Source organism: Emydura macquarii, unplaced genomic scaffold (genome assembly GCF_026122565.2).
Source record: "Emydura macquarii macquarii isolate MOO-44397 ecotype Brisbane River unplaced genomic scaffold, CSIRO-AGI_Emac_v2 contig_561, whole genome shotgun sequence".
In the NCBI taxonomy this organism is placed as follows: domain Eukaryota; kingdom Metazoa; phylum Chordata; order Testudines; family Chelidae; genus Emydura; species Emydura macquarii.
Genome location: NW_027130698.1, coordinates 15,648,535 through 15,671,142, shown reverse-complemented (window position 1 = coordinate 15,671,142; position 22,608 = coordinate 15,648,535). Strand labels below are relative to the sequence as shown.

Below are 22,608 nucleotides of genomic sequence, written 5' to 3'. Positions count from 1 at the left end.
GGATAGCAAATTTAATTATATTTTTCTCACCGTTTTCTTAGTGGCTCAACTATAATTACATCTTGAACCAACTTCTATGCAGTACTTTGGACTAACCTGAGAGTATCATCACCTATTGGGTGCTCTAGAACCTACTGTTCAGAGGAGCAATTGGTTAAGGTATCGACAAAATTCTTTCCGTAAGACATGTCCTAACGTGTGACCAGTTTATATGCTGACCATCTCCAGTCTTTGAGCGATGGGGACCTCTACTGTTGTCAGCTATCCTTTCCATGGCTGCCCAGTCCACACCAGGAATTAGGGAGACCCTGACTGGTAACAGTAGGAAGTAAAGGCAGAGAGGCTGTGTTGCTCACTCCGTAAGGTAGTCAAAGAGAACTACAGGGCCGTGTGCATCTGGTCGCCCCAACAAAGAATTCCTACCCATTACAATCAAGTCCTGTGTCTTCTCAGCCAGGAGGGATACTACCTGACCCAGCTCTAAATTTTTTGCTTGGGTCCATCTGTACACTTAACCTGTTGGAGTCCATCCATCACTAGGTGACAGAGGGTCTTGTGTCTAATTCTGCTTCCTTCTAAGCTACAGAACAGTGGAGTAAAGCTGAGTAGTGGGTTTTTCCCCCAGATGAAATAGTCCAGAATACAAACAGAGGGATCCTCTGGGCACCATGGAAATGCATTTTAAGTAGGTTTGGAGGGATTCCATGTTTGTTTTTGGTTTTGTTTAATGAAATTCAATGGATAATGTCAGTGTTAATTTTCAAATACATAAGACCCGATCCCCTGCTCTTGTACCCCATTGACTTCACTGGAGCTTCACCAGCATACAACAGATGTAATAGAGTGGCGAATTAGAACCACAGTCTTTCACTTTAATTGTATTAAAAGAAATCTGGAAAAGCACCATCTCTAGTTCTTATTTATTCGACGTTTAACTTAAAAACATTTTAAACTTCCTTTCCTATGTTACCACTAACTCCACTTGGTTAAAACTGACACAATGTTGAGAATCCAATTTACCTGTCACTGTTTATGCTGCACTTTTACTTCAAAGGAAATGTACTGGTACTGTCTGCTTACAAGGTAATAAATGCACACTGGACTAAATAATCTCCAGTGCTGACGGGTTTCTTATTATTCTGTCTATGCTGATGTGCTTTCTCTCCTCTCACCCCTGTGATCTAATCGATTATTGCCCTGACTAGTTAGTGCCATAAGAACCACACGTTCGTATGCCCAAAACAAACGTGGCCCCTCATCACTTGAGCTCTCCCAATCCTATCCCTAGTCTACTAGGTGTATCCATCCTCCTTGCCCCCTAAGGAAGACTTGGCTGACTCTCCCCTTCTTAGCCAGGAGTAATTCGTTTTCCAATTAAACTGGATTTAATGTCTGGGTGAGGCTATATGAGGGAGTGGGGAGGGGGTGGGCTGTTGAGGTGGCCAGGTTTGTTTGCTCATTGTAAACAGCCAAGTGTGTATGCGACTGGCCTACAGAGGCTGAGGACACTTGGCAGTGACTAGAGTTCCCTTGCACTCACCTGGCATAGCCTTGTGTTTTTGAGCTGAAGGCCACGGACTTTATATCCACAGACAGCCATGATGATTGACGTCTGCACTGATGTAACGGGAAGCATGCAGGTAGCTTTTGCCACCTAGTGCTGTAGGGAAAGGGAGCTTTTCTGTCACCTCACTCCACGTGCTGTTGCTTTCCAGGCAGCCTGTCCGGTCCTCCAGGACTCCTCAGTCCCCCAAATTGCTATCTCTAGGCCTCCCTCTTCTATGCTGCTGAATCATAAACTTGGGATCTCCTCTGTCTTTGGGGGCAGAATCTCCTCACCCATTCGCCAACCAACTAATCACCCTCTTCTCTGTGTCTTCAGTGACGCCGTCACAAGGCTTTTCCCATGCATTATCTGCCTGATGCAGCTCCCTCCCCTTCGTAGCAGGGGGTTGGACTAGGTGACCTCCTGAGGTTCCTGCCAAGCCTAATCTTCTATAATTCTTCTATGAGAGCAGCGGCTCTGATTTCACAAGGGCCAGGCCTTTCCCTAGCAGTGGCATCTGAGTGCAATCCTCTCCTTACGGAGCAAGTAATTTACAAGGATGAATCCACCAGTGAAATCTGTCAAGTTTGCACCACTGTTCTGCCTTCCAGAACTATTTATGCCTCATGATAATCATAGCTGCAGGGGACTTTGATTGTCTTAGGATCAAGGAGTTCCTAGACCAATGCCTCAGCTGGCGTAAATCAGCATAGCACGAATGACATCAATGGATCGAGGCTGGTTGACACCAGAGGAGGATCTGACCCTTAGCGTTTAAGACCCGGGACTACTTCATCAAGGGCGGTGGAAGAACACATAACAAAGCATGGCAGGGATTTTCCGTAGTCTGAGCCAAATCCTGCAATCCTGCCGTAGACAAAAAGCAATAAGATCTGTGCCCGAGAAAGGACTGATTACAAGCGCTGACATTTTGGCCCCTTTATTAAAAGCCTTCAGAGCTGCAGCATAAGCTATTGCCGCAGCAAAAGGAAAAATTCAAGGCATGCATGTCCCTTATGGTTACTAGTCCAATGATAATGTACAGCACACAGCATTTAGGAATCTGTCTCTCCCTGTCTTTTACAGGGAGGCAGACACACACTGCTTAACACAGTCAATGAGGGTCTTTTCAATAGACGAGCAGCCTTCCCACACCAGAAGCACTGTTTGCAAAACAGAAAGAACACACCTTTCAATTCTGAGCAAGACCCTACTCTCTCTTTCTTTCTTACAGGTCTATTGAAGAGCAAGCTAGGTAACAGCTGAATGGGCATGATGTAGGGTGCAGTCCCACAGCATGCAGAGGTCAGGCTACCCGTGGCTGTCTTGCTAGCATTACTGTTGCTGGCTCTAAAGGGAGTAGGGGCGTAAGCTGTCATCATAGGCACTCCATCAACTGGAATCTCTTTAAAAATTGACTCTGCCAGTTTCTGAAAGAGCTTGTAGTGTCTTGATTTGTTAAACTTCCTTTAGAAATGTAAAGGCTTGTGTTTACTTTACTCCTCGAAGTGAGGATGAGAAGGGTCTTTGGGATGCACTCAAAGCAACACCGCTGGAAAATGCTCTGGCTCCTTTCTCTGTGTGTGCATACCTGCTGCCTGCTTGTTCATTCTCAGTTGTGACTTGGCTGCTGCCGCTCTTCCTCTTTGCAGAGCACAGGAAAGGGCATGTGCTATCAACTCAACAGTGAAACTGACTGCACGCACACTGCTGTCCGAAAGCACCAATGAAACCAGAAAATAGTGTTTTCCTTAATCTCTTCCAGTTATAGAAATCCTAGGTGTTAAGTGAAACAACAAAGGGTACAAGATTATCAGAGGGGAAAATGATTTTTGAGTTAAAGATGTGTCTTTAAACAGCTAAAAGATATATAGCCACTATCATCCAAAGATCTCACTGAGCATAACAAATTTTACAAGCTGTGGTATATATGGGGTTGCCTTGACCCATTACTGAAATGCAGCCACCTCTGGGGTGGAGGGCATCAGCCATTTAACAGCACAGAGCAACAACAGCATAGCAGAGTTCTGCCCAAAAAATGAGTAATGCCATACCCAAGCTGGGAGACAGAATGTAGTTACCTAACTTGGGATTTGGCCAAGATGCTCGAGTTAACAGCTCTACTGTTGGGGAAAATACTATGGGATCTATTAATGACCAAGGGTGGCAGGAACTCAGTTTTGCATCTCATCTGAAAGATACAGGGCCCCCGCAGTGGGGAGCATTGGTTCAGTACTGACTCAGAGGAGACAGAGCCACTTATGGAGTCACCAGCAGTGTTTCCTTCAGTGTCCTGGATTCCTGCTGCATTGAGTGTTTGGGGGGAGGTAATCACAAACACAAGCACTCTTGTCCAGTTTGATTTTTCCTTCCTTTTAAAACAAAAAACAAAACAAAAAAGCTAAACTTTAAAGGTCATAAACTAATGAGAGCATCACCAGCTCTGAATTACGTCTCCTCCATCTCCAGTATTTGTGCAGTATTTGTCTTTCAGGATAGATCAGTCACACACCCCAAGCCACCATTATGACTGAATTATCACCATGGGATGAAGAATTCAACAGTGCTCAGATAAGCACCTCCCATCAGAACAAAAGGCACAGCTTTTCCAATACTTGTGGCATTAGTACATGATATTGCTGGGAACCTGGGGTGGATCCAGTCAGCCAGGCCCCCAAAAACACGTTGACTGCTCTGGACTTGCATGTATTCTACAGTTCTTTTCTTTGACAATAATTTGATGCAATACCGGTTAGAAAGTATCATCGAATACAAATCTGCTCAAAAAGCAAGCCCAGGAGGCCTTTCACATTGCAGATAACAGATCCAGCATGCTTTTTTGATAAAGGTTTTAAGTATCACTTTGAATACAAATGATAGAAACTTACAATTTGTCTAATCTGGTTAGATCTGGGTGGCACCAGACTTCTTTTCTTTTTTTCTCCCTTTCCTTTCTAATTTATTTCATCTCATTCAGAAAACAGAAAGGAAACTCTGTGCTGTAATAAACAATCTCTGTGCTGCAGCCGTAAGGCACCGAGCAGTAATATTAAGGGACATTTAATCAACAGAGGAGCCTTTTCTCTCTTCCCTCCCCACCCCCCCATCTCTTTTTTGCCTGGAGTAGGTTCTGAGTCATTAGGCTCCCAGGTAGATTTGAGGAGCCAGTGAGTTAGCTCTGTACATCTGTCATGTGCATTTGTATAAATCTAGCTAGCTGGCTACAGAGAGAGAATAGTTTAATTTGTCGCTGAATCACATTGTTCTGAACACATTATTAGCACGCGCCCCTCCCTCTTCCCCACTACACCCCCACCGCTGACCTGGCAGGAGTTCAAAGATTTCTATTAAGAATGGAATGAGAGATGGGACAGTGGCACAAGGAAAGGAATAAATGGAACTTCTCATGGGATGAACATAGGCGCAATTTAGCACGACTTTTCAAACAGTGAAAAGACGGGGTAATGGGAGGTGCTGGATGACGCTCACTCAGCCTTTTGCCTCATCACTGGGTTGCTGAATGGGCTGGGAATCAATGCCATTTGGCTTTATTTAAATGTGCAGTTTCCATTGAAAAGAAAGCCAGCACTAGGATATCAAAGGTGGCGGCGGCACGCCAGGATGGAGGAATATCAGCGGAGACATGGAGGGAGCTCAAAACCCTAGAACAGTATGGGGCGTGGCAGATCAGGATGGAGGGGCCCAGGAGAGCCCAGAACTGGAACTACTGCAGGAGGGTGGAGTGGATCAGGAATGAGGGGGCGTTACGGGGTCTGTAGACCACATCTGGAATAGCAAGGGGGCGGCCGGTCAGCACTAGGGTTCATCAGCACAGCTGCGTGGTGGAGCTGGAAGAGCAGAGGTGCTCTCGGTCAGGATTGTGGGGACATTAGCAGAGCTGTGTGGGCATGCGGGCATAGCACCCGTACAGCAACTGCTCATCTCCAGTCTCCTCTACCTCCCCCATGCTCGCTGCCAAGAGCTCTAAAATTCATCCCTATGGGATAGACACAAACATTAATACCTTAATGGAAAAGCGCAGGTCGCTGTGGAGTAGGCGAGGCCTTAAATCCAACCCACTGTCAAACTTCTAACTTAGGGGGCATGCGTGTCAACTGGATTCAAAGGGCCCCAGCCTCCCCAGTGAATCCTCTAGGGTTGCACAGGGGACACCGGCCTCGGGTGCCCAGATGTCCCGATTTTATAGGGCCAGTACTGATCTTTGGGATTTTGTTTTATATAGGCGCCTATTCCCCTCCCAACCCCCATCCCGATTTTTCACATTTGCTATCTGGTCACCCTACAAGGGGCAGAAGGATGTTTTTTTGCCTAAAGTGCTGGGCTGCTACTTAGGAGTGCTGCGTTTGATTCTTACTTCTACGGCAGACTTCCTGTGTGACCGTGTCACTTCCTTTCTCTGTGTCTCAGTTTCCCCAGCTGTAAAATGGGCATCATGAGGCTTCCTTTCTCCCATCCTTTGACTGTGTTGTCTATTTAGATTCTAAGCCCTTTGGGGGCAGGGATCGACTCTTCTGAGGCGTATGGACAGCACCTAGCACAACAGAGCCCTGATCTCAGCTGGGACCTCGATGTGCTACTGTAATACAAGCAGTTTATAATAATAATAATAATAGAATTTGGCTCCAAATGTTTTAAAGCAAGAGATGGAAATAGCGAGAGAGGACTCTTTTTCCCCCCAGCTCAGGCATTCCTCAGGCTTTTTCAGAGATCTGAAAATAGGATAATTTATTCATATAAAGCTGAAGGGGTTTTTTTTTGGTTTCTTTTGGCATCTCTTATTTTATCCCAGGGATGGATATTTTCCAGGTGGGGGCTTCAGGGGACCATGGGGGAGGCACATAGGCCCAGTCCTCAGCCAAGTGACTGCAAGGCCATCATTCCAGCAGCCTCTCTGGTGGGCGAGGCTGCAGTTCCACCTCACCTTGATGAATGGGTTTTTCCCTTCCCTTTCAGGAATGCTCTGGCTCACGCTAAAAATCCTGTGGCCAGCACAGAGCGGGCACCGTGTGTAGCGACGCTATGTGAAGTGTGAGATAAGGCGCACACGACTCCTGTACCTGAGATGTCAGCACTATGCCACCCAGGTGAGTCATGCAGAGGGAAACAGGATAAGAGTGGGTAAGTGGGAAAGGGGACAGTGGGTCTTCATCCTTCACACTTCACCTGCCCTAGCTTTGATGGAAATGTTCCTGCCGCTGAATCATTTAAAGACTTGTGACCACCAGTGACTGGCGTAGGGTGCTGGTCTTCAAGGGATTCTGCATTTAATCACACGACCTAGCAAGCATCTGCCAGTACGTACCCCAGAGGGGGGTCGGCACTGGGACTGAGAGAGAAAACAGGAAAACAAAGTCCCAGAGAGAGAGACACACACACACAAAGGCCCAGAGAGAACGTGTGGAAAAGGACGGCTGGATAGCTAGCTAGATTAGATAGAACGTAGAGAAAAATTTTTTAAAATGTAATTAAAAACTAAAACTGGGTCTCTCCCTCAGGTCCCTCGCACTGCTCTGTGATTAATAAGAACCTCAGAAAGATACGGTCTAGGCTGAGTGCCTGGCTTCCTGGGGCATACAGCAATTCCTTGGGTACACGGAGCCCCTGCTCTCTAAGCAGAGGGGAACAAAAGAGCCTAGCAAAGGGCAAAACCTTCCCAGAGCTGCGGCTGTAATTAGGGATCTGCCTTTGAAATCCTGTTTTTCAGGGGCAGGGAGAAGCAGATGGGAATCCACATGGCACCGGCCAGGACCCAGGAGATTTTTCTGAGCTGCAGACCAGCAAGAGATTACTAGGGGAGTAGCTTGTGGAGAACCCTTCTGTCCAGAGTTAGGTATATGGTCCCCATTAATGCAGCACTTCAGAACAGGATGCAGTGGCAAGAAGCAACAAAGGGGTTAATGATGCAGCACCTCCTAAGTGGAAGCTATTTTGTCACTGTGGCCCATACAAGTAATGCCACCGGTAAACAAATAGAGAGAGGAAATTAAACACCAAGGCCATGCCACAATATTGACAGTGAGGGACATATTTCGCGTGCAGTGCCTGGAGACCGAGCCGCTTGGCTCCTGCTAGCTTTAATGACAGTCGCATGGCTAAATCTCTGTGTACCAGGCTGAAAAAGTCACCTGCTAAGTGGGGGGGCTGAGCCAGGAAATTGCGAATTGCAGCTGATGCCTAGTTCCTTGACAAACAGAGCTGCAGCTTCTCAGTCTTTGTCCTGTGGCAGGAGATGCAATGGTGCAAAACAGGGTCGTGACCTTTGCCCCCCTGTGTCGGTACAGATATAGATATAGGCTCATTGAGTACCGGCGTGAGGTCATCACCAAATGAATCTTGGGTTCTCCCACTGTCCTGGCTAGCACAGGGGACAGTGCGACCAATGTCTCATGGGATAAGGGCAGCACCTGTAGCTATAACCGCTGCTGCCTTGCATCCTTATATTAACTAAGATTTTGTTTTGCTTTCTTCACTTAACTCGACACCCAGCACAAGTTTGCTGGAGCTGAGAACATCGTTTGAACCTGCCTCCGGTGCGACTGAGCTGCTGTGACCTTTCCCTTCAGGGCAGAGTTGGCTTCAGGTGAGAACCCTCTCTCCCGAGAGTTCGAAACAAACAAATGCTAGCGACCAGAAAGATGTTGAGATCTATGGAGAGCCAAATTCCCGTCTGGTTTAAGGCAACCAAGGTAGGACATTTGTTCACCTTCATAGCTTTACTGCCCTGAAAGATCCTCTCCATACACCTGACCAGGGCTTTGGAACAAGGGCTTTGAGACAGCTCTTGAAGAAATCCATCCCTGGTTTTAGGTGCGACCCAGTTGATGCAGGGACAGAACACCTAGGAACATATGTTAGGCTTCCAGGCTGGCTGCATGTGGCCAATAAAACTACTTCTTCTTTACCTTGATAATACTGGCCCAGATTTGCAGTCACACCCCAGCTCGACCTCTGCTTTTGCACAGACCATTTTGCACGAGCTGCTGGAATCTGGTGCAGCAAAGTGCATGTGTCGGTGGGGGATGGTGCAAAATTGCTGTGGGAAGCCAGGGACTGAAAATCACATATATTGAACTTTGCGGTCCAACCCTGCAGCACCTGAGCCTGGACTTCCAGATGCGTTTTGCCTGCATTTGGGTTGAAGAACTGAGCCCCTTTCGTGCAAATTAAAGTTACAAAATACTATGCTGAGGCTGGGAGACCCCTCGGCAAACGTACTGATTCAGATGGGCCGGGATGTCCTCACTGGCTGCATTGAGCAAAGTAGCACAGTCAAACAGTTGATTCCTTTATTGCAAAGTCCATTCCCGGACACGAGTAGCCCTGGGTGACACTGAGCAGCTCGGGCTGTGTCTATCAGCCCCTGAGAGCCAGAGAGAACCACAGGCTCTGTCTGTGTCCAGCAGCCTGAATAGAGGATCCTCTTTCTATGCATTAAGGCCAAGTCTTGTCTCTCCTCCACCGTGAAGGAGGCCACAGCTCACACAGCACGCCATAGAGATCAGAGTCACGGCAACGTGATGATCTCTCCCTCCCCCGCCCCCCCCGGTTGCCCTTTATCTCCGTATCCACCAATGGATACTGCCTTACCTGGAGGCCGCGATCTCCGCTTTCTGCTTGGCGATGGTGGCCGCCCTCTCCGCCGCCTCTATGGCCCGATCCACCTTCTCGCGGATCTTGCTGGCCCTGAGCGGAATGAGATTCTTCCGCTTGCCGCTCACCAGGACGTTCTGTTTGTACTTCCCCTCCTCCTTGGTGCCATCCGGGAAGGCCAGGCAGCCGTAGCCGTGGCGCTTGTTGTTGGCCCACTCCCCCTCGTACTTCAGCCCGTCCGAGCGCTGGCTGAGCCCGAAGCCCGACCGCTTGTCGTTCTTCCACTCGCCCACGTAGATCTCGGTGGTGGTGGCGTCAATGTCGTCCTCAACGACCGACAGCTCGGCCTCGCCCTCGCCCAGGCTGATGGTGGAGTTGATGTCGCTGGCGGTGGAGCTGACGGTGCTCAGCCCTGCCTCGCTCCGGAAGGAGCTCTGCTTGCTGCGCTGGCTGGCCAGGGAGCTCTTGGACTCGGATTTGCGCAGCTTGAGGCCACTCAGCAGGGACCGCCGGAAGAGCCCCTTCTTCTTGCTCTTGAGGATCTCGGCGTCGCTGTGGGCCATGAGGGCGAAGCCGCCCCTGGAGACAGCGGGGCTGCCGGCCACGGCGGGCGAGGCGTCGGGGTGCAGGGCCGTGCCGTTGGTGTGCTCGCTGCGCAGAGAGTTAATGGACGTCCGCAGGGGCGACCTGATCACCGCAGCCATGCCGTAGGGGACGCTCTGCCGGACGCCATAACCTTGGCGCATGCCACCAACCCACTGGCCCTGGTATGTCCCTGGGAATAGAGATGCCAGAGGAAAAAAAAAGAGAGAGAGAGAGCTTGATTTACACACTGAGCAGAGCCCTGCCTGGCAGCTTGTACACAGGCGCATAGCAGTCGCTGAGCCATTTGTTACTGGGAGGTTGGGATCCCCGCAAAGTTCAGATCCAGAGCCACCCCCCCCACAAAGCCTGGAGGTGTTTTTAATCCAGGCCCATCTCTATTTCTGGAGGCAGCCCGTGTGTTGATGGGGGCAGCAGGAAGAAATATCTCAGCAAAATTCCAAGAATGCATTTCAGCTCCCCGGAAATAACAGGACACAGCCAAGGTACCACTTCACATGGGACTGTCCTTCCAGGAATTGCTTAGCTCATCCATGCCCTAAAATGAAAGGGAAGAGAGCTGGGTGGTAGAGCCCGGGAACTCTTACCCTAGAATCCCATCTATTTTGGTAGCCTGCCTCCGACTGTGATCCAAGCTGGCTGGTACATTACAATAGATTTATTTATATACATAGCGCCTTCCATCCAAAGAACAGCAGAAGGAGGCAGGGATAGAGAAATAAAGGCCACCTGCCTAGAGACCCGTCTGGATATAACATTCAGAAATGTGCACCCATCTGCACCCCACATTTGCATGGGCATTTACCTGGGTTACTTTAGGGGGTCTACACGTATACATGCGCGCATGCAGTAATTGTGGGTGCAAAGATATGTGCAGTGTTGAGGGCCTCTCTGTTTAAAAATTTGAGCCATAAAGTAAGAGTCCATAACGTCATTATTATGTTCCTAAGTGTGCAATACTCTGATCGGGGGGGGACTGTCTTCCCAACCTGAGCTGATGTTCATTCAGGCCCTGAACCATTGGGCTCAACATCCTTTGTAATTTTATCCCAGTCATTTGAACTGCAGATCTTGGTCTTTATTCTCAGAATGCCTTAATCCTTTCTGGACTATCAGTGGGATCAGAGATTCCAAGCTGACTGAGTGCGCCCATGCCATGCTTGCTTTGCCAGCCATGACGTGAAAATGTGCGTAGGTCAGGAGCTAAGTTTTTGCTAAGAAGCCAGCCGCCTTCTCACCGGGCCTTATCCATCAGAGTGCTGAAGGCCGCCTGTTCCCTGCATTCCTTTTAACTTCAATGAGATATGCCTGGCACTGCCATGGGTGTGCTTGGTGCCTGGCAATATTGGGCCCTTCCATTGTACCATACTGACTCCTACGCTGCAAGGGATTCTGAAAATAGACTTGCTGAAGCAGTGAACCCTCTCTGAACCAAACCAAAATTAAACCTCGATAAAAACGGCCCCGGTAAAGCCCAGATTATGACCTCGGTCTTAGTCTGATAAAGTCTTTCTATCCTTTCTGCGTACAGCATGACACGGGTTTGGGTTTTTTTGACCTTGGTAATAATCATGCAGAAATTAGAGACCTGTTAGGTTTATCCTAGCCCATCGCTGTGGCTGGTAGGTTCCCTGCAGTATGTTCTCCAGTCCTGCGGACCCTGAGCAATAGGGCTTCTTCTGCTTCCTTTGCAAGACTCCTGTACAGCCTGATAGTTCATAGATCTTAAGGCCAGAAGGGATAATTATGATCATCTAGTCCTGGTAATCACAGGCCATAGAACCTCCTCCAGCTCACACCACTAGGAGATGTTTCCTAAAATTCACTCTAAATTTCCCTTTATTCCTTGTTATGCTCCCTTGGAATTCCCTAAATAATTCTGCTCCCTCCTTGAAATTTACACTGGTCAGACATTCTGGGCAGTCATTTTATCACCTTCTCTTGCTCATCCTTTGGCCAAGCCTTACTGTCTGAATTCTGTTGCCATCGATTACATCGATTGTTTTTTAAATGGTCCTGTCCGGCTGTATTTTTCTGCCTGCATTGAAAAATGGAGTGCGGGAAGCCAGGTCTTGTATTTGCATTGCCTGTTTGCTGTGTTTTAGGTGAGGAAACCAAAAAGCCCAGCCTGCCCCAAACAATTCAAATCAAAACCCTTTCATTTTGGCCCTCTGGCCGGAATTATTTATTTGTGTCACATTCACATCACACTGTGAAAAAACTCTTGTCCTGGGCTCTAGGGCCCAGATTGTCAAAGGGATTCAGGGACCTAAAGATGCTGCTATGCATCTACTGGGATTTTTAAAGCACCTCCGTGTGTTAAGTGCCTAACTCCCATTGACGTCAATGGGAGTTAGATGCCTGACCTGCTTAGGCCTTGCCAGCCATCACAAATACAATCCACATGAATAACAAAAAGCAAAAGAGTTGATCACCCCTAACAAAATAACAGCCAGTCATGTCCCTATACCTCAGACTCCCAAAGGAATGCCCCACGCTCTCACAAGCACCGCAGTCCTCTTCAAACACTTTCAGCCTGCTCTGAAAGGCAGCAGATCGGGGCTACCTGGGACTGGGAGAAAGTGAATTCCAAAATGGAGGGGTTTGCATAAGGAACAACTTACCAGCAGCCCCCTCCCTTACTGGTCTTGTCTACATGGGGACATTCAGGAAAAATTAATCTGAATGACGTAAAGGTGTGAATTTGTGGTGCATTAGTTAAACCACATTAAACCCCATGTGAACACCCTCATTCAGAATTACAGTGGCCTTAATTCAGTTTATCTTAATTCACTTCCAAAATGAATTACGCTAACCCAAATTAAGGCCACTTTAATTCTGAATAAAAGCATCCACACAGGGATTGAATGCACTCTAATTAATCTACTTCAAATTCACACCTTTACTTAATTCAGATTAATTTTCCTGGATGTCCCCATGTAGACAAACCCATAACTCAAAGTGAGGGCTCCAACATGAGCAACTGAGGCAATGTGGCACATGGAGAGAAGTGTCCTAGGTAGGATAGTCCCAAGCCATTTCGGGTTTGATAGGTCAAAAACAATACCTTCAATGGCAGACAATGACGATCACAGAAGGCTGGTGCGACATAATTGAGATGTGCCATGGCATGGAACAAGCTGACGCATTCTGCACTAGCATTAACCTCTGAGTGGGTTTAAGAGGTAGCCCCAATTAACACACGCCACCATCATCAATGCAGAGGTGATGAGTGGATTACAGCAATGAGGTTCCCACATATGAAAGAAAAGGACACATCACTATAGCCCGACACAAATGGAAAAAAGCCCTCCTGCCACTGATGCTATTTGTTCATCTGGGAACATAACCGGACTCCCAAACTGTGAACTTCAGTAACAGGCAAGGGACATAAACCATCAGTCCAGGGGACAGAAAGAAGCCACATTCCCTGCTTCCTTCCTCCCAACACATCATCTTCACCTCTTTTATCTCGATTCGCAGACACTCAGTATCACACTGTGAGCTGGACAAGACAGCGATATTAAGCTGAATGTAATCAGCACACGAAAAGCATGGCAGCTGAACCATCTCTCCCACCAAAGCCCCAGTCCAGCAGAGCACTTAAGCACGTGTGTGACTTTAAACACCTGAGCAGTCCCATTGAGTTGACTTAGAGCCTTGGTGCGTTGGTGAATCAGGATCCTACTTTCTTTAAGACCCTATAAAGACGTTGATGAAGAGGAGTGACAGGAGAGCAGCTTGTGCTATGCTACAGAACAGAGCCTCTGGCCCACAGCCAAAGTCACCAGAGAAGCTGGATGTACTTTCTGCTTCTGCTTTTCTCAGCAAAGGTAACAGATTTGTGTTTCGAGCTTCCACAGGTTGATTTAGCCGAAACATCTGGGACTTGGGAGGCCTGGATTCTGTTCCTGGCTCTGCTGCTGGCCTGTTGGGTCACTAGCCTGTGCTGTGCCTCAGTTTCCCCATCTGTACAAAGGAGATAATGATACTGACTTGCTTTGTAAAGCGCTTTGAGATCTATTGATGCAAAGCATGAGAGAAGACCTAGGTGCTATGATTACCCTGCAGTGTGAGGATCAACAGCCCTTGTCATTTCATATCACTCACCCTTTCTAAAAAAACCTTACTAGACTATTTGCCACACAGGACTTGGAGATGGGAAAATCTGGCAGGTTTCATCTAGTCCTTCCCCTGGAGCCAGTGCTGTCTATTTTCTATAATAAATGAAATAATAGGTAATAATAATTGGTACTTTCTATCCAAGGATTTCAAAGCATATGATCCCTGGAGTAAGGCACAAAGAGGTTGATGCTAATTTTTTCCAGTGCTGACGTGCAGCTCCGAACAGCCATTTGTGCCTCCAGTTAGAGGTTTCAGCTGGAAATGAGCGTGTAAGGGCTTTTTAAAACTAGGCTGGCACCCAAGTTGTCTGAGCATCCAGTGCAGCTCCAACAGGGTGTGATCTGAGGGGATGGGCACCCGAATGGCATTTTCAGAAGGCCCCCACTGGAGCACGTGGGCCGCTACAGGGATTCAAAGATTGGTTTGCCTAAAACAGGAGGCAAAAGGGAAGGTATGCAAGCACCAGCTGCACTTCAACTGGAGAGAAAGGACCCCACCCACACTGACTCCAAGAAGGGACAGGGAAAGAGCCAGCTGCAGAAAGACAGGATTTACAGAGGGTTTATAGGATTAGTATAGGAGGAAGGAGAGTCAGGATTATGTGTGTGTGGGGGGGGAGAGGGGAAGAGGTGAGGGAGGAAGGGGAAAGGGTTCAGGGTCTCATGGTGGTGTGTGGGTGGTTGGTGGTGTCACTGGGGTTCAATGAGAAGGGAGAGAAGCAGAGAGAGAGAGAGACTGCGTGGTGGGTCTGTGCACCCTGGGTAGGATCTATGCTGCAATAAAAGTCTTGTCATGTCAGCTGACTCAGGCTGGCGGGGCTATCAAATTGCAGTGCGGACCCTCCCTCCTCTTGAGGTCTCAGAGCCCAGACTCCAGCCCGAGCCCAAACGTCTACATTGCTATTTTTAGCCCCCGTGCTCTAAGACATGGTGTCGTGGGCTTTTTATCGCCGTGTGGCCATACCCCAGGAAGTAGCTGAAGGAAAGGCTAAGGTCTGAGGACGATGCAGTCTTACCCTCTTCACAGAGGTTATGAGCCTCAGGCCTCAGTTTATCCCTCTGGCCATGTCTCCTCCTCCAGCCTGCCATGCCCCTTACCACAGGGGCTTGGCGCAGGGCCAGCATAGAGCCATTTTGGATGTTCTCTGCGGATGGGAAAGGTCCCTTATGCAAGGGGTATTCCTGAGGCCTGTGTCTGCCCTTTAGAGGTGCCTTTATGGCACCAGTGTGATGTAAATGGGCCTTAACACAACAGAAAATGGCCTCTGGGAGTCAGTAGGTCAGTGGCAGAATCAGGAAAAGCCCCTACCTCTCTGCTAGGCCTCTGCTCCATCCACTGGACCACACTGCCTCAGGAACGTCCCTGCTATCAAGGAATGCTCCTTACTTCAGCATCAGTAGTATCTCCAAGAAGCTTAATGTCAGTTCTCCTGAGGTCACTTCCAACCCTAATCCTCTGTGATTCTATGAATTCTGTTCACAGTTACACCTGTCCAGGTATTACTCAGATACTCTCTCTCCTGCATGGCTGACTTGGCAGTGAACTCCTCCCGAGGGTTGTCACTGCGGGAGAAAGCTTTATGGGAACATGATCAGGGAACACCCTAGGGGAAAAAGGAGAGAGCTCTTCCCCAAGCCTGAACCTCCCTCCTTTCAACCCTAACGATCACAATCCGGCCACATTGCAATATGTTCTGCAATATTCCAGCACTCGCCTCTGGCCCCTGCTTTCTCCTAGAAGCAGGATTCAGTAACAAAATATAGAGCCGAATGACTCCACGTTCCAGGCTGCCTGGCTCCTGGGTGCTGGTCTTTGCTTCCTTCCTACATTCTCAACTGCAAGAGCAGGTGCAGAGGAGGACGCTCACACTGTCAGTGAAGGGAGAGGGGGCAGAGGGCTAAGGCACTGCCTGGCCCAGCTACGCAAGCTGTAGGCTTCTCTGCTCAAGTTCGGCACTCTCCCCCTCCCGGCTGAGTCACTTGACTCAGTTTCCAACCCCACACAAGTCACTTGACTTCTCTGTAGCCCAGTCAACCCTCAGTTGAAAAATTGGATTAAGCCAAATCATAAAAAGAAAAAATCCAGTCTTTGCTGAAAATCAGAGACTGACGAGCAGAATGAAAAACTATCAGGGAGAGACAGAGCAAACAAAACAGCAAATCTCTGATGGCTCTCAGGGAGCAAATTGGTTTCACCAGGTTACAGCCGAAGCAATTGTCTGTGTATTTCTTTATCAACGTGAAGGACCCACTGAGACTGCCGCTTCTTTTTCCAGAGATGACCTGGCCAACGTGTAGCCTTAAAACCCATTTCCAGAACTGCATGTGTGCCAGAAGCAATTGCTCTCCACTTCTCAGTGGGTTGGATTTGGCTTTTTTAAACAAATCCCTAGAGAATTGGAAGTCACAAAGCCAGTTTTCCCACCCGGTGGTTTCCTTCTGTCGCTCTGTTCCTGGCGCAGCAAGGAGAACTCCCAGCAGAGAGTGAAACACAAGCCGGGTCACCCTTCCCCCGGGTTAGCTTTTATTTATATTGTTCCAGGGTTGTTTCCCTTCCCATCAGAGACAGGCATCTTGGATTTTGCTAGTGGAGATTGGCTGGAAAGCACAGCTCCCAGCATCTCAGTCATCCTGGTGGGTGGGAATATGTAATGGCACTAATGAAAATGGGCAAACAAACTAAGGCTGGGAGTCTGTTTTGGGGGAGTCGAGCTGCCCTCCTAAATGAACGTTCATTTCTTTGTCAAGGTTCTGCGCCTTTTAAACATTCCAACATCTGGACATGAACCGAGGAAGCTGCAGCCTGTTACCCCCCTGCCCTACAGCCCCCCATCACTCCCTACCACTCTGTTCCCACACTCCCACACCCAGCCAGTCTAAATGTCGCCCCTAATATTTGCAAAAATATGCACAAAGCTTCAAATCTCAGTTGGCGAGGAGATTGTTGGAACTGGATCTCTTTATAGGAAATCTTCTGAGGCGGCTCTAATTTGCACCAGGGGCCAAACCAGCTTTCAGACATCTGCAGAATGGAGGAGCTGCAGAGGGAATATAAAATCAACTCCCTCTGTAACTCGAGTCCTGTGCTGAGCACGACTCGGCCAGACAAGAAGATCAAGGCCTGCATCTTTAAAATTCCTTTTCTGATCTGTACAAAAACCCACAGACAAGCTCTCTCCTGGGATGAGATATGGTGTGTGGAATTTCAGCTAGATCTTTTCGGGGGGGAGGAGGGAAGAAGAAGTCAGATGGAGGAGCTGAAAATGGGGCTTAAAATTGGAAGCCATCTTGCACTTTTATTAGGCTGTGGCTACTGCTGCCGCACGATGAACGCCTCTTGCACAAAAGGAGCCCAGCGGTCTCTGTAAACAGATTCTACAAACATAAAGACTGATCCTATGAGGTGGTGAGGGCCCTCTGCTCCCATGGTCTTACCGCGGGAGCTGAGCGTGTTCACCTCACTGAACTACTAGCAACTCTTCCTGCAGTTCCCCGGTTATTTGTGACAGTCTTTCATTGACCTACCCTAATCCCGCTCACATTTCATGAGAGCTGACGTGATCGCCACCCAGGGCGGACTGGGAAAGAGTTCTGAACCAACACTGCTCTCAGGCTATTGGACATGCCAGTGGCACAGGATAACCAGAAGGTGAGAACGCCCCAGCCACCCTCCCTTGCACCGCCAGCCCATCCCACTCCACTCTTTGCACTTGGGCCTCCTGCTAGAAGGACACACAGGTTGCTCTGCCAGCCCCTTGGCTCCCACAGATGCTCTCTGGCGCCAGGAATTGTTCATTCACTGAGGCTTCTAGGTGGCTGCTTTGTGGTCTCTTTGCACTGGCATATCCAGTGCAAACAGGCAATGGAGCAACTATGAACCAGCCCTGTGAGCTTCGACACTGAAAGGCAATGCTCTCTTGCTACATTTTTTTTCTCAAAAGCCAAGTGCTTACTCTGATAATACAACTGGAGCAACAGCCATTTGCTTTGTAGCACTTCCTGTGCAATCAATCAACGCAAAGTGCTTCCCGGAGCATGACCAGCAGGCACGTAATAGAGTGAGTGCATTTAGGAAAAGGCAGCATCCATTATGTGGTTAGCAGCATCCCGCAGGATGCTGTGGACGCCAGAGCCGTGTGGTCTCGGCTAATGCTTGATGGAAGTCACTGACAAAAGCAAATGCCTGGAAAGCAGGTGAAGATTGGGAATCCATGCCAAGGAATCCCAACCGCTCCCCTTGTGAAAAGAGCGCTGGGAGCTTTGCCATTCACTTCAGTGGGAGCAGACGCAGGGCCGGAATGAATAAATAAGCGGGACTGATTCTCCCACTCGCGGTGGCTTTCCAGTGGGTTGACTCAATTGACTACAAGGGAGTTGTGTGTGTGTGTGTGTAAAATCTTTTGTGTTCCTCTTCTTGGTTGCTGCCCATTCCAGGGCCCTGCCTGCCATGACTGGAGTGTCACAAGGTACAACAGACACTTTACAACCAGGTCAGCCGAGGGCCTTTGCTCTGGTCTGGTTCCCCCTAGGTGAGGGATCAGATCGTGCATTCCCCCAGGCTCTGTATGGCATTGTATAAGACATTCCTTTTATTTGTTCTAAATTCACCTTTTAGTAACCCCTTGTTCTCTTGAGGTAAAATTCACTCCAGTGCAGTCCCAGCCCCACTTACACCCAATATTCAGGGCTGACATGGGACTTAAGTAATGTGTCAGGGTCTTGTGCAGGCTGTCTGCACTGGGGTGAACATCATTCTGGTTAACAGTATAAAAATGGAGGATCATCTAGATCATCATAATCTCGTATCTCCGCTCTGCAGTCCCCTCTAACTCTTCCCCTCTGCAGGCTGAATATTCCTGGCTTGTGCAATCTCTGTTCCTGTGTCAATAAGCAACAAGCTTCTGAGAAACAGACTAGCAGACAAGGAGATTACACACACACACACACACACACACGAACAAGCAGAAATAATTTGGGAAGATAATTGGAGGTGGGGAAAAAAATTGACAGGCTGAAAGATGGATTGCTGAGAATATTCCTCCTGACGATAGAAAGACCTTCAGATGCATCTGCAGCAGATGGAGTGCGAGAGAGGAAACTGACTCACTAAGAATAAAAAAAGAAAAGATGGTGGGACACGGGGGGGAGAGAAAAAAATGGCTGATTCTTTTGCTTTATGGAGGAGGAGAAGGATGGAGCTGCCTGCAGCAGGGATCCTATTTCCTGCTCTGGGAAGGAAAGAATTAGATGGTGTGCAGAGAAAGGATCAGATCCTCCAGTGGCAAAGGCCAGCTAACAGGCTTTGCCAAAGGTTAAATGGGCTCTGTACGCTTGGAATCTGCTCCAAAGTCATGCAGAATGTTTGAATCCAGTGGGACGTGGGAGCAGACCCTTAGTAATCACACACTGTCAAAACACTGTTCCCACATTATGAACAAAACCACAAATGGCTGCAATGGAAAGAATTGCAAAAAGTCAAATGACTTCTCTCCATTTACGCTCTAGTCTCTCAACTTGGACTATTACAAGTCAATGAGGTCGGTTTCACTGTTTATAGTCTGTGGTTGGTTGGGTTGCCAAACCCTTGGTGGGGAAGGGAGGGGGGTTTATTTGGTTCACAGCTGTTTCCACTGTTTGTTTGGGCTTTTTTTTTTTAATCTAGAAACTTTTCTATTGGCCTTAGGTTTTGTAAAATCTTGTTTTCGCACAAATCCAAATTTGAGTGGCTGATGTCTCTTTGTAGACAGCAAAGCGTGAAATGAGCGGAGTCTGACAGATCATTTTTCGGTGAAGTTCTAGGATTAAAAGATCCCACACTCCTGAAAACCTGCCACCTTCCCATCAAAATTTTGAAAGATTTCAATGGGCTTAGCCCAGCATCTTCCAAAACCCTCTTCTGTGAGCCAGCCTACCTACCAGAATAGCAAACACTAAATAAATAACAGGCCAACCTGCTGCTCGGTGGGGGTGGAGGGAAAGCAAGAGAGAAGCTATAGCTTTGTACCCATTTCATACTTTTCAGAGGACCTTGTATAGGAAGGTGTTGGATGCCAGATAAGAACCTACACAGATTTGCCTCTTATCACCTGGAGCTAGCCAGCCCTGATTACAGAATGCTCCACACCTGAAATGTCAGGTGCTCCTTCTATAAAGAACAGCAGTGAGGGGGGAATTAGGAATTCATGGTGGAGCCTGTAGAGTCAGAAAAGGCATCTGTAAGGAAAATCCTGAGACCAGCAGAGCTATATGAGGTAGGGAGGGCTGGGAAAGACCCTATCCAACCAGAGGGGAGACTGTAGAGGCCCTGGACAGGAAGGTCTGGGAAGAGAAAGCAAAATCTTGTGTTGAATGGACTTTATTTTTGGATTTAGTTTCATGTGCCATTTATTTTGCATTAATAAACCTAGTCCTCAAAGAGGTGTATTGTTGACCCAGGAAAGGCCTGAAGGGAAGTTTTATTTGAACAGTCTGTGGGGAAACTGAGGTAGACTGCCTGTAGCGTGACCCTAGGCTGTAAGGGGGGTGCATGGGAGGTGGCTGACCCTGGTTACAAGATTATTTAAAATGGCCAAGAGAGGGAGAGCAACAAGTGCTTCCAGAGTGGTGTGTCCCCTATCCTTGCTGGGGGAGATATGGGAGAAGGATTTTGCATGCTGTGGTAGTAGCCATGGAACGGCTCCATTAGCCATAGACCAAAGGGGGAGAATTATTTTACCTCTATTGCAAAGGCTGCTCCTGACTGCAGGCATAGAGCTGGGTTAGGGCAGAGGATTTATCACTACCAGAGATGTCAGTGCCGGTAATAAATCAGAGGCGGGCGCCAGGGGGAATCTAGCAATGAGCTCACTCCAGTGGGTGAGTTTCACCCTGGGCAAAGCCAAAGGTTAAGGGGGATCCCTGTCAAAAGCAAGAACATGGTGGGGCTCGTTATGACACTACCAGGCAGAGCTGGCTGGTGAATCCTTCTCTCATTCCTTTGCCACAGCCACTTGTGCATTACCTGCTACAGACAGTCCTCGTGCTGCTTTGTGAGCAGCTGGGAATGACTGTGTGGGAAGTAGTCTGTCAGTCATAGTAAGGCTGTCTTGGAGCTGGAGGACCCAAAGGAAGACCTGGGGTCCAATCTTGCCCCCACCCCAACATTATGTCCATTGAGCACAGTTCTGAAAGCAGAGATCAGAACATAGCGCTAGGCAATGATCCTGCCACAGATCCCCATGGGTGCTGGGGTCACCCTGCCCAGAGCTGCGTGCAGGAGTGAGCACAAAGCGAGGCTCTGTAGTGCTAACCCTTGTAGAGGTGGGGAGGCAATGTAGCCTAGCGAACAGAGCAAGGGACTGGAGACCTGGGTTCCATTCCCAGCTCTGCCCCTGGTCTTCTGGGTGACGTTGGGTGAATCCCTGTGCCTCAGTTTCCCTCCAGGGGGGGCGGGTAGCTATGTCAACTGGAGAATCTCTCCCACCGATATAATGCTGCCTACCCTGTGGGTTAGGTAGTTATAACTGTCGCTCAGGGGTGTGGATTTTTCACCCCTTTAAGGATGTAGTTATACCACTATAAGTCTGTACTGCAGACATGGCCTTAGGAAAGGTATTTTTACAGCTTATCCCACAGCAGTATGATAGCTGGGACATAAAGAGCAGGTGCTTTCTTAGAATCCTAGACAATTGGGGTTGGAAGGGACCTCAGGAGGTCATCTAATCCAGTGGTTCTCAACCAAGGGTACGTGTGCCCATGGGGGTACATCAACTGATCTAAACGTTTCTCTACTTTATCACAGGCTACATAAAAGGCACTAGCAAAGTTGGTACAAACTCAAATGTCATACAGACAATGACTTGTTTATACTGCTCTATATACTATACACTGAAATGCAAGTACAATATTTATCTTCCAATCCATTTCTTTTATAATTATATGGTAAAAAATGAGTAAGCAATTCTTCAGTATGTACGGGGACACTTTTTTGTATTTTTATGTCTGATTTTGTAAGTACATAGTTTTAAGTGAGGTGAAAGTTGGGGTATGCAAGACAAATCAGACTTCTGAAAGGAGTACAGTGGTCTGGAAAGGTTGAGAACCACTGATCTAGTCCAACCCCTAGCCCAGTTCCCTCAATCTCTCCCGATAAGTCATGTGCTCCATCGTTTTTGTTGCCCTCCTGCCTCTCATTTTCGAAACAATTGCTGCCCTTCCGTCCCACTTATGTGAACCATACCTTCCTCCTTCCATGTGAGTGGATGAGAGAAACCACCAGCTCGGATGCAAAGCTGAAGGAGGGGCAACCTTGAGGCTGTAGTCCTTTGACCTCCAAAGATTTGAACAGTGATACTGTGGGAAGTTGTAAGGGAGACTTGATAGGTGGTGCTCTTCTCCAAGAACCAGTCCTGTCCCAATGCCCCTGCTGGGCGCTAGCAAGCACTGTGCCATATTAAAGATGAGACTTAAAACCTGAGGTCTAGACTACATGTAGTTATAAAAGATCCCACTATAATTTGGTAAGTGAAGGGAAATAAAAAGCCCTGACCATATTCCCCATGAGATGCTTATTACTGGTATAGTGCCCACTGTGTACTAAGTAGTTCATAAGAAGATATGAAGACAAGGGGCCAGACTTTCAAAGATATTGGGTGCCAAAAGTTGCAGGTAGGTGCAGATGGGGGTTTTTTGAAAGCACCGAACGTCCCATGGATTTAAATCCCACTATTTCTTAGGTGCCTATAT

At 48.2% G+C, this 22,608-nt stretch overlaps 1 protein-coding gene and 1 long non-coding RNA gene across 3 annotated transcripts in view; one reads left to right on the top strand and one right to left on the bottom strand.

Moving 5' to 3' along the window:
• JPH3 (junctophilin 3) overlaps nt 1-22,608 on the bottom strand; it is a 101,191-nt gene that overhangs the window by 61,685 nt on the left and 16,898 nt on the right. The window contains exon 2 of the mRNA XM_067539970.1: nt 9,155-9,932. Coding sequence (XP_067396071.1) covers nt 9,155-9,932 — 778 coding nt within the window. The remainder of the gene's footprint in view (nt 1-9,154; nt 9,933-22,608) is intronic.
• Nucleotides 20,060-22,608, top strand: part of LOC137147826 (uncharacterized) — a 43,900-nt gene continuing 41,351 nt past the window's right edge. For both annotated transcript variants that reach the window (XR_010918364.1, XR_010918363.1), the window contains exon 1: nt 20,060-20,135. This is a non-coding gene — a long non-coding RNA (uncharacterized lncRNA). The remainder of the gene's footprint in view (nt 20,136-22,608) is intronic.